This window comes from Dioscorea cayenensis, chromosome 5 (assembly GCF_009730915.1).
Source record: "Dioscorea cayenensis subsp. rotundata cultivar TDr96_F1 chromosome 5, TDr96_F1_v2_PseudoChromosome.rev07_lg8_w22 25.fasta, whole genome shotgun sequence".
NCBI classification, from domain to species: domain Eukaryota; kingdom Viridiplantae; phylum Streptophyta; class Magnoliopsida; order Dioscoreales; family Dioscoreaceae; genus Dioscorea; species Dioscorea cayenensis.
The window spans coordinates 20,106,034-20,118,039 of NC_052475.1; the positions used below are offsets into that span (position 1 = coordinate 20,106,034).

Below are 12,006 nucleotides of genomic sequence, written 5' to 3' on the forward strand. Positions count from 1 at the left end.
TATTAACCGGGCTGTTTGGTTCGCGGTAATGTAGAAAGATTACCATGTGTTACGTGGTAATATGAAAATATTACTACGTTTGTCATTGTACCGGTGGTAATGTGGATGGTAATATCACATTACCAACTTATGAATATTACCAAGAAAGTGGTAATCCTATTACCATCAAATTTGGTGTCTATCTCGGATTACCATGGTAATCTTATAACTTTTTATGTTTTAACAAATTAATTACTATGACAACCAAACACGGTAATGAACTATTCCCGATAATAAGAGTTCCCAACCAAACATGGTTATATTAAATTACCGTAATATTTTCAACCATATAATATTCTCACTCATATTACCATAGTAATCTCGTTACGTGACAATATGTCATTACCACGAATCAAACGACCCCTTAAGTATTTGTCCATGATCCATTGACATTGAGTGGACTAATTTACAAATTTTATAATAATTATTATTTTTTCTTTTTTTGCGCGTGGAGCTAAGAATCCTTGAGATGGAAGGATGTCAATCTATTCTTTGAAATTTCCATTAAGAAAAGCAGTTTTTTATCAATTTGATGAATAATAGCTCAACTGCTTTTTTAAAAAATATTATATTTTAAAATTTTAATTACGAAAATGTGCATAATTATTTATGGACATGCACATTTTATTTTTTAATATTAAAATTTTATTTTTTAAAAAATTACAGGTTCCACTAGTTTTAAATATAAAAAACCGGCCCATTAATTTTTTAAATAAAAAAAAATTTATATTCAAGCCTTTATAATTTCATAATATTTTTTTATAACTCGTTTTTTTTTTTCCACTTCTACTCTCCTATTTTTGTTTTCACAGAGTCCATTAATTAAGGTTGAGTAGTTGGCAATCGTAGATAAAGTCTTTTTTTTCTTCCTCAAGAAAGCTTCAATAATAAGACTAAAATACTACATGTCGCGGGCTTGTTCTTTCGTCAAAAGTCCGTGCAACCCTTGGTCGATGTTCCTCTTGACCAAAGCAGCCTCCTTCATTCGGTATGACAAAAATATGAACTTTACTAGCTTAAATGTGAAGGAAATAAAATAATTTTGGAAAAAAATAAAGAAACTAGAACGACACAAGTTTTAGAAGAGAACTTTCTATATTGATATTTATTCTTATAATAATGCTTGTGCATTTTTACAAAAATGACTTGGAGAGTTTATAGTCTCTAGCTAACAAATGGATTGTTAGGATCAATTTAATCCAAGGGGTTTCGTGAATGGGGTAGGTGCCACTTGTCATCAATAATTTATCCCATCTAAAATTAGTGAAAGTAAAAATAGGAGTATAGAAGTGGAAAAAAAACAAGTTATAAGAAAATATTATGGAATTATAAAAATTTGAATGTAAATATATTTTTTATTTAAAAAGCTAATGGCCACAATATTTTTTTAAAAAAACTAATAGAGTTCGCAGTTAAAAAAAAATTAATATTAAAAAAATGGGCAACCTTATTTATTATTTATATTATTTAGTAAAATATAACTATCAATAAACAAGCTGTTATAACCAACATTCATTGTAGCAGCTTGGTACTGTAGCAGCCCGAAAGTTTCATTTAAATTCTTTTTCTTTCCTTCTCCTTTCTTTCTCCTTCTTTCTTTCTTCTTTTGGACTGAGCACCCCAAACCCTAATAAATTTTTCCGGCGAGCTTTTCCTTCGAATCAAAGCATCAAATTTCTTCTTCTCATCCTCTTGAGTGCGGTAAGGCCTTGATCCAAGGTTTTTCTTTTTATTTTTTTAGTATTTCCTCGTTTTTCGAAATCTTTGAAAACCTATAAATTTACCTTGGTTCGAGTTGTTTTTTTGGTTTAAATCGAAACCCTTGATCTTGTGATTCTTTTGTGTGGATGCTTGTCAAGAAATTTCATGATTTGGTGATGTAAATCAGCGAGAAACTATCGTGTTGGGGTCGGTTTCACTGCAGAACTTTCTTGGTTATTGTAGCAATCCCGAGGTTACTGTAGTACCAAAATTTTTGGTCTTTTCTTGTATTTCTTTGGTCCAAATTGAAGCCCAAGACATTAGGAATTTATTGGTAACCTAAAAATCAAGTTTTGAGTCAACGCTAGAATCGATTTAGTGTTGTTTGGTAGCAAAACTTATTGTTTCATTGTGTAATTTATTTTAGCTAATCTTGTTGGTGTTTTGTTGTGCTTTGGCAAGGAGGTGAATCGTTGGCTCGAGGCAAGGAACGAGTAGAGGATTAGCGTTTGGGGAAGTGGCATCATCTTAGTGGCGAGTGGGATTAATTATGCACAATTCTACTAGGAGAACGCCTATAATTATTCTATATTGCTTAAGTAAAGTTTTATTGGTTATTATACTTGCATTGGGATTTTAATGGAATTGAAATAAGTTATTTACGTATATTTCATACTTGAAAAGCATTATTGTTCAAAAAAAAAGATTTTCGGGTTGTTACTTGATTTGTAAGTTGTGAGTTGACTTATGTTAAAATCTTTGGATAGGCTTGTGTTAATCATTTCTGTAGGAAAATGACTGATATTTTGGATATTGATTTTTGTCCTGGTTATGGACTCCGCATTATAAGATTCATGTTTGTATTACTTGGTTGGTGACATCCTACTACAGTAGGCGGTTTTTCATGGCCAGGCTGTTGAGGTGGCGTGGAAGACTGACAAACTTATTGATCTTGTTCAGGTGGGAGTGTAGAACCCTGACTGGATACTTATCGGGAAGACGAGGTCACCACACGGTGGACGGATGGGTCAACGTCAATGACATGAGTTCTTTGACGGCTCTAAACCTAGCTGTGGCCATGACGAAGGTTTAGAGAGGATTCTAGACCATGTTGTGTTCCTTTTGTAATGTTATATTACATTTGTGGTTTTAAGACTCGTATTATATAGTTGTTATATATATATATATATATATATATAAGTGGAATTGTTATGATCCATTTGCATTATTATAAAAGTTTGGTTTGATGTTTAACTTGTTTTGTAGTACAAACCCTGTATTTGGTCTTTCGTGGATTTGTTGTTGTAAACTCTAGTTAGGGTAAAAAGGCTTTCTTGACACTGTCTTTTGTTATATTGTATCGATGATTTTTGTTATGTTTATCTATATTCTAAACTATTGGTATTAGTAAAGCATTATTTTGGTGAGTTATTTTGTGTATTTTGGTATATTCTTGTAGTATTGTGCTAACCCACTCACTGAGTAACTTTAGTTGCTCACCCCTCTTTCTTCTTCCCAGGCTGTTGCAGGCAATAGTGCAGTATTAAAGCGGTGTGTTGGGCATCCACTGTTTGTTTTCATTCAATACCACGTTCATGTATATTATGTTATCCTTAAGCATGTATATGTTGTAGTCGAGCATGGATCCATTAGTGTGTTTGAAACTCTAAAAGCATGGTTTATATGTTTCTCTAACCTCTTGGAAACTCCGTTATACTTGTGAACAGTGCAGTTCTTGAATTATGTTATCAGGTCTTGTGGTTGATGCTTCCCTTGCGTATCTTTGACTTCCCCTATTTTGTACTTGTTGTTTGAGGTTGTTGATTCCCGGTGTTTTGACAGCTTTGCGGTGACTTGAAGGTTGAGTGGCGGAGTGTCTCTCATTGGGATCATCACGACGGTTGTCGCGTCCAGGGGGCCCGTGGGTTGGGGCGTACCACAAGCAATGGTTAGGTTGGCTAGGTTGGTGTTGTTATAACTCATCCATAGTCATAAATTCGAATACACTTATAATTTATTTTGTTCTTAAATATTTATTATTTAATTTTTTTTTAACAATGTTTTCAAAACTACTCTCTCTGTTCCTTTTTATCTGTCGTGAATAACCGAATCTCACATACCAAGAAAGTTATTTATTTCACATAATTTAATAAAAAAAATTAGTTATCTTTCCAAAATTACCCATAATTTATATCTTCACGTTTCTCTCTCATATTAAATTTCAAGAGGAGAATAGAATAGAGTGTTAGGGTAATTTTGGAAAAGAAATAATAAATGCTTCTTGATGTTTAGAAATAACAGATAAAAAGAAATATGGGTTTACGACAGATAAAAAGAAACGGAGGGAGTATATATTTGCTGATATTAGATTAAATTAAAATATTTTAAAAAATTATTGATTTGATTAAAATGAATCACTCACCCAATTGAAGAGATTTTACTAAATAATAATTTATTTTTTATAAAAAAGTTAATTATGGAAATGAAATATATTGTAGACTTTTAAAAGATAAATGGTTTTTTATAATGATTGTTGCAATTATCTCATAATGAATATTTTTACCCTAATTAAAAAAAATTAAATAAAATTTTTAAATAAAATAGATAAAAAATTATAACTAAAAGAATTTTTTGAAAATTATGTTGGAATAAAAACTTTGTTATCAATTTAATAAAAATTTAAGTGAATTATTTATTGATAAATATTTTTAAAAATATTATAATTTTATGTTAATAACATATTTAAAAGTACACAAAATTTTAGAAATTCCACGTAAAAAAAATATTAAAGTATTAAAAAAAATTATAATTTTAAATTACCATGTTTATATTATTTTACACCATTAAAATAGGGTGGCTTTTATAATAATAATTTTCTGTATATATAATTTTTTTATATTGAATATTAAATATAAAATAAGACAAGCTTGTTTTTAATAATATTTGGTAGTAATAAAATAACAACCATTTGTTGGTGGGTTGGTTTTAAGTTTTGGGAGTCTAAATAAAAGGTTATAACTTATAAGTTTGATTCTTTCAAAGCTCATATTTAGTTTTTATAATAAAATTTAAAAAAATTAAAATAAAAAAACTGGGTTGGCCGATTCAATGCGGTGGTGACCCGGCCAGGTTACGGGTTAACCCGCTGAGTCACAAGTTGGAGACAGTCCAATCTGTAACTGGGCTCGCTACAGTCCAAACGGGTTATGGATTAGCTGTCTGGTCCACCGGATCACTTGACCCGACGATTATTACCGGGTCAGTTCTGGGTCAAAAGACGGCATGTGCCCCCTTTTAGTTGAATCTACCAGCTCAATGTTTTCGTGGATTACAAAGATTACTTTCAACACCCAATGGCAATTGTAAATAAAAATAAAACGAAATCATATAAAGAGATATATTAAAGTAACTTTCATATAGTGACAAGTGTACTTCTCAACAGGGCCACTGTTGGATAATAAACTATGATGGTGACAAATTATGCTCTTCAATGGAGCCATTGCCGTGTAAGCAACCAATTGAAAATTGGAGTACGAATTTTTATTTTTATTTTTTTGATCGTTGATGACAAACTCTTATAATTTAATTATCAGGAATGTACGTGAGCTGGGGTATTTGTCACGTATCTGTGAGAGGACCCGAGGTATCGTTGGACTATTCGAATACCAAAAGTCATAATTTTTAAAATAATTTTTAGTGTATAAAAATATTTTAGTATTTTGCTTTTAATTTTCAACTATTTGTATCGAAGGCTCCATAAAATTATATAAATATAAGGTTCCCATGTTTACAATAAAATGAGAACTACTAAAAAATGAGAGTTACATAAATTATGAGAAGTGATTTTTATGAGAAAACAAAACATGCCATTGTATCAATATTATGTGATAACGGAGTGACTTACTTTCCATTAAACATAAAAAAATTATATGTATTTGACCAATTTCTCTTTATTATAAAAGAGAACAAACTTTATTAAAGAAAATAAATTAATTGAAGAATTTTCATTTTGAAAAAAGCACTATTGGTGATAGTGATACACATTAAGATTTGGAGCTAGAATTTATAACAAAAGGAGGAACATAAAAAGAACACATAAAAAAATTAAAAATAAAATAAATAATCTAGAGTGAAATCAAAGGTAAAGCTGAGTGAATTATTAATGACAATAATTAATTAACAAGAGAGCTCCAACAAACGCATGTTCTTCATGTTTTCAATTTAAAAATTGGACAAATCCAAACGCTTCTATTTCACTAATTTTCAACCAAACCTTGTGCAATTTTTTAACATAGAAGCAGACAGATACCAGTGGCATATACAAAACCACAAGAATTTGAACTGTCTTTACACCACCAATGTCTGGAGAAGCATCAGCCAATTGGCTTCCAACCAAATACCTTATCTCCTTCTTGTCTTCCAATCACCACAAAGTTCATTCATTCAAGTTCATCAATATATATATATATATATATATATATATGAGCGCATCACCAAAGAGAAAACACAATCAAACATCTCTGTCTTTCATTTTCTTTCTATTTTCTTGGCTTTAATAAAGAAAATCTCAAACTTGAATCCTGTCACAGCACAACATGCATCATTCTGAATCTATGTCCACATTCCACAAGTACTTCCCCAGCCTAAGCCTGGACAAAGATGAAGATGTTCCCTTTCCATCAGAATCTCCTCAAGTTCTCTTCCAGCAGTCCTTCTCCAGTAATCATTTGGCTGCCAAGATTCTTCAGCCAGATGATGAATTCCCGAGTTTGGCAAGTTTATCATTGACTAAAGTGGCGAAAGTCCGAGCATTCAGAAATTTTCTCTCCAACTTGAACAAAACAAAGGCTTCTGGTGTGGGCAAAGGTGGACCTAAGCATTCATGGAGTGATATGCCGAAATTCCTTCTTGCCGGTGCAGTTTCAACTGTTCTATCCAGGTCAGCCTTCTTGCCTTCTTCCTCATACATTCTGCATGTCTCCGGATTCATTTAATTCAATTCATTTACTCAGAACATGTATCGCGCCGTTGGAGAGAATCAAGCTAGAGTGTATTGTGCAAGGTTCTAAGCATTCATGGATAGAGATCATCAAATGTATATGGGTTTCAGAAGGTTTGAAAGGGTTTTGGAAGGGGAACATGTTGAATCTATTTCGTATGGTCCCATTCAAATCGATCAACTTTATATGCTATGACATGTACCTGGATTGTCTTCTGAGCATGCCAGAAAAGAAGGAGATTACAAACCATGATAGACTAATTGGTGGTGGCATCTCCGGTGTCACTGCTACCATTTTCTGTCTCCCGCTCGATACTGTAAGTGAAGAGATAGATGATCAGAAATAGTCTCTTTTTTTGATATGGATTGCTGCAGTAATCCTGAGGCTGTTAGGAAATTGACAGATTAGAACAAGACTGGCTGCTCCGGGTGGCGACGCATTAGGAGGTGTGGCTGGCTGCTTCTATCACATGATGCATAATGAAGGCTTCCTCTCTCTTTACAAAGGACTAACTCCAGCTCTGATGAGCATAGGACCAGCCAGTGCCGTCTTCTATGCAGTTTATGACATCCTGAAGACTTCATATCTCTTGCATGGTAAGCAGCGAGGCAGTGAGAAAGATATTGGTATTGCAAGGACCTTGCTGTATGGAGCCATTGCCGGAGCTTGTGCTGAAACTTTAACATACCCGCTGGAGGTTATCAGAAGGCAACTCCAGCTTCAGCAGTCAAGAAGTCTAGGACTGGGTCCAGCCTTCATCAAGATGATACAAAGAGAAGGTGTTAGCTCACTCTTCACTGGTCTCATTCCTAGCACTCTTCAGGTTTGGTTTTTCCTCGATGAAGTCTTCCTCTGCACATTATGTCTAGTAGTAATGTTTGGTCTGCTATGCTTGCAGGTGCTGCCTTCAGCCTCTTTGAGCTATTTATTCTATGAGACGATGAAGTCTGTATTGAAAATCAGTTGATCAATTGGTAACCTCCCACTATATCTATGAATTCAAATTCAATTTGGTTGGCATAGATAACTGTTTCTATCCTTGTTCTGGAGCTCTAGCTCATTATAATAGCAGAAGATGATGATCAAAGTGTTGATATTTTCCATAGTAAACCATGAAAGACGGGAGAAACTGATAGCAGCTGCACCGGAGAATAAAGCATTCATCAGTGACAAGCAATTCAACACAATGGCTGAGTGATATTGAAATTCATGATTCCTTTTTCACAATTCAATTTGAGAGCTGAAAATTTGTGGTTTCTTTTTGCCCTGTTTGATTTGTAGACAATTTAGAGAAACATCGCTGATTCTCGGAATCAGGTAAAACACAAGAAGAGGCATTACTCTGCCATCTTTTTTATTTTCTTCATATAACCCCACATACACACACATTTCAATATTACTCGGTCATCATAAACAATTCTCCCAGACCAAACAATACATGGAAACACAAAGTGAAGCTCAATAACTGTTTCACTGTAAAATTGATCAAATTCATTCTTCCCTTGTGAAAGAAGTATACACGTTTGTTGTTAACTTGAAGGCAAGATAGCCTACACTTCAACCAAACAAAACTGAACACACTATACAAAGGTACAGATGTCGCTCACCATTTAAGCCCAGATAGCAAGGGCAGACATTGAAGCAGCACCAAGAAACAAAGCAGTATATGATGCAGCCTGCAACCGGAAATTGCAGCTCATACTCCTACTCAAGAAATCAGCAGCAATGAGATCCACTAGAGCCATGTAAATAAGAATGCCAGCCGACACTGAATCGAGCAAACCTTCAATAACCAGCGCTCTCGGGCTATAAGAGTCATAAAAGGAAGCCGCCCCAGCCCCCGCCGCAATCCCCAATGGTGTAGTGATCGCAAAGAAGCTTGCCATTAGTCCTGCAGCAAAGTTCTTAAACTGGGCCTGCAACACATTGAATCATTACTAACACAAAGCTTCATTGTAACAATGTAATGCCAAAGATTGAAACTTTGAGTGAGTTCTCACTTGTGAAATGCAGCCTCCCAATGCAAAACCTTCGAAGAACTGGTGGAATGACAGCGCCGCCACAAGCGGCCGGATAGTGCACGGGCTCCGGGACACTCCCAGCGACAACCCAATGATCACTGAATGCGAAACGATACCAAGCTCTAGAATCTGATGATAAATCCACAACAATGCATTCAAAGTTTGGACCTTTTGATTGGAATTGAAGTAGATGAAGAGAGTGAAAAGGGGAGTACCTGAGAGACGACGACATGCCGCACATGGGATGGCACTTCGCTTTCGTCTTCATGCGCGTGCCCATGGCTGTGCGTGTGCTGCGCGACGTCGCTGCCATCGCACGCGCGATGCCCGTGCGCGTGGCTGTGCCGATGCGCGGCCGCGTGCGCGTGCATCCCGACGATGTGCATCGCGTCCTTATCGCCCTCTGCCGTCTCCGGCGCTTCGGGCACGGCTGAGATGCCCTCCTCAACCGCCGCGATCGCCGCGGCCGCAGTTGCTTTCACACCCATCGCCTCCTCTCGGTGTTTCTGCGCATAGTATTGCGTCCCAACAAAGTCAACCACCAACGTTCCCAGAGCCGCCACCATGGCTATGAACCCCGAGAACGGAAACTTCCGCCATGGCATCGCCGGCAAACAAGGGCTCGTCAGCGCCGCCTGCGCGTCGTGCAACATATGAACAAACCCCGTCGCCAGTATAACGCCGGCCGCGGACGCCTTCGCCAGAACAAACAAAGAACCATCAGTCCTCATCATCCGACGCTTCCTCCCGACCAACGGAATCGCCACACCCGCAACACCGGCGACCAGAATCGTCGCTATCGCAATCAGTTTCAGCTTCATCGCTGCCGCATCATTCCGGCACTCCTCCGCACCTTCGCCGCCACCGCATCTCACCGCAGATAAGTTCTCTTCTATAAATACCCCCATTTAGAAAAAAATATTAGAAAAAAAGAAAGCTTTTAGATGCGTGCGAATGAATCACCGGTGAAGAGACGAGCATGGTGGCGGACACGGCCGAGGAGGAAGAGAAGCGGATTCGGATCCTGAGAACTTTTGAGATTTGTGCACCGGAGCTCCGATAACATGAGCAAAATCCGAGAAGACAGAGGAGCACTAACCTCGAAGAAAGACATCACTGAGTTCTCTTCAGCGCGGATCGCGATTTAGTTCTCGGTTTGTGGATCCGATAAAGAATATAAAGCGAAAACGCAGAGAAGGAGATGACGCCATTGTTAGACTTTCAAAGAAAGCGGGAATGAGACAAAGAGCACGCCAGGGTCACGTGATAACATTAGGGACTTTGGATTCGGATCGGACGGTGGATAATTGGATGGAGGTTTACGGCGGGGCCCGCTTTTGTGGGGCTTTCGGTAACGAGATGGGGAGCTTGAGTCGTTGGATTGGACACGTGGCGGTATCTTGATGGTTTGGAGAGGTGTTGTTACGATGTCGACATAATGGCACGCACGCGGGATGGGTTATGGCGGCTCTTTCGCGCGTGTGGGTGGACATGGTCGGTTGTCTGTTGTTTTGGTGTTCCACCGGGATTGGTTTTGAGCTTAAAATGTACCCGTGAAGGTTGTTAACGGACCGAGTTGCTGCAAAGTGGTCTGGGGGCTGTCCATTGTATATCCGGATCCAAAATCTGGGCTTCTATATATATATATATATTGTATTTATTATTATTATTATTATTATTATTATTTTATAAAAGCCACAAACACAGGTGTATGGGACAAAAATTGATTGTCTAATTTACACGTTTTCAACAGAAAATAACAAATTGGGGTTTGAATATCTCACTCTTATTTTTCATGTAGGATCAATTACCACTAACTATAAATCCTTTGATATTTATTGTAATTTTTTAGAATTAAATAAAGAGAGTGATTTTTATAAATAAAAAAAATTTAAAAATAACTCAAATAAAATATAATTACAATTTTTTTTTATGATTTCCCAAATTTAGAATTTGTTTTAAAAGTATTTTTTTTAAAGTTTTCATCTAGTTAACTGTTAATTTTTGGAATAAGTTGTTTTATTCAGTTCTTATTTAGTTGTTAATCACTATTTCAAATCATCACTATCATTAATTTCCTAATTAATTTTATATTCTGTTATTTAATTAGGCTATATATCTCATTAAGTAATATGGAATAATACCTTAGATTTTATAACCACTTTTAGAGGTGTGCCCCATTGTTACTTTGTCTACTTTTATTTAGTAGAGCATGTCTTATTTTTATTTTATCTTTATTCTTAATGTTGGTCTAAGGTTCAATAAGTTTAAGAAATAGCTCAGTAAAAGATTAAAATGCTTTAGTGTTATTCAACAAAAGAAATTGATTATAGTACATTACAAACTTTTAGTGGGTGTTTGGTTCATAGATTCGTGCCTTGGGAGTAAGAATGGCATGCATCCATGATGTTTAAACCCATGTTTGGCAATAAGGAAAGGAGTGAAAAGTGGGTTGGTATGAAAATGAGATGCATGCATGTGCATTTCCAATCCTCCCAAAATTGGGGGATTTAGACTCAATAGTAATGAAATGACTTTTATACCCCTTCCTGTATAATTATAAATTTATATTAGTTATTTATTTATTTAATAAATAAATAATTTTTAAATTATATTAATTAGTTGAAATATTTAATCACAATTAAAAGAAATAATTTACATATAAAAATATTAAATAACAATAAAACCGTTATTTATTTATTAATTAATATAACAAACATTTGTTACGTTATATTAATTAGTTATAATATTGCATTTTAATTAATTAAAATAAATAATTAAATAATTATAAATACTTAATAATAATAAATCATGCTAATTATTTATTATTTAAAATAATAAATTTATTTTACAATATATTAATTAGATGAAATATTTAATAACAACAAATTAAAATAGTTAAATAATTAAAAATATTTAATGATAATTATAATAATTATTTACTATTAAATATAAACTATTGTTTTGTAAAATATCATCTTATTTGTATAAAAGGGCATAGATGTGATTATACTATATTTCTCTCTTCTATTTTTTTTTATTCATAACTCTCAATCCTCCAACCAAACACCTTTATCATTATCTTCCCCTTTCCCCCTATTCTCATTCACACTCCTCCCTTCTCCTCATTCCTCCCCTTCTCATTCCTATTCCACAATCCAAACGGGCCCTTAGTAAAGCAAATAAATGAATAAAGAGACAAATAACAAACCAAACAAAATGCAGCTGTGCATTATGCAGCTGAT

The 12,006-nt window shown here is 35.0% G+C and overlaps 2 protein-coding genes across 6 annotated transcripts; one reads left to right on the forward strand and one right to left on the reverse strand.

The window, feature by feature from the left end:
- The first annotated feature begins 5,971 nt into the window (after positions 1–5,971).
- LOC120261306 (probable mitochondrial adenine nucleotide transporter BTL3) lies at positions 5,972–7,924 on the forward strand. Of its 4 annotated transcripts, XM_039269147.1 has the most exons (5): positions 5,972–6,679; positions 6,753–7,056; positions 7,144–7,563; positions 7,639–7,714; positions 7,847–7,924. In XM_039269147.1, exons 1-4 carry the CDS (start codon positions 6,336–6,338, stop codon positions 7,705–7,707), a joined length of 1,137 nt encoding a protein of 378 aa, XP_039125081.1. In that variant the 5' UTR covers positions 5,972–6,335; the 3' UTR covers positions 7,708–7,714; positions 7,847–7,924. The 4 variants fall into 4 exon arrangements, with proteins under 4 accessions (XP_039125081.1, XP_039125079.1, XP_039125080.1 ...); XM_039269145.1 differs by having other exon boundaries at positions 7,144–7,714; XM_039269146.1 differs by having other exon boundaries at positions 7,639–7,924.
- On the reverse strand, positions 7,754–10,346 carry LOC120261307 (zinc transporter 10-like). Of its 2 annotated transcripts, XM_039269149.1 has the most exons (6): positions 9,861–10,346; positions 9,725–9,785; positions 8,977–9,653; positions 8,741–8,890; positions 8,348–8,656; positions 7,754–7,879 (listed from the first exon to the last, which is right to left on the reverse strand). In XM_039269149.1, exons 1-5 carry the CDS (start codon positions 9,873–9,875, stop codon positions 8,351–8,353), a joined length of 1,209 nt encoding a protein of 402 aa, XP_039125083.1. In that variant the 5' UTR covers positions 9,876–10,346; the 3' UTR covers positions 7,754–7,879; positions 8,348–8,350. The 2 variants fall into 2 exon arrangements, with proteins under 2 accessions (XP_039125083.1, XP_039125082.1); XM_039269148.1 differs by lacking the exon at positions 7,754–7,879 and having other exon boundaries at positions 8,059–8,656; positions 9,861–10,340.
- Positions 10,347–12,006: the final 1,660 nt, after the last annotated feature.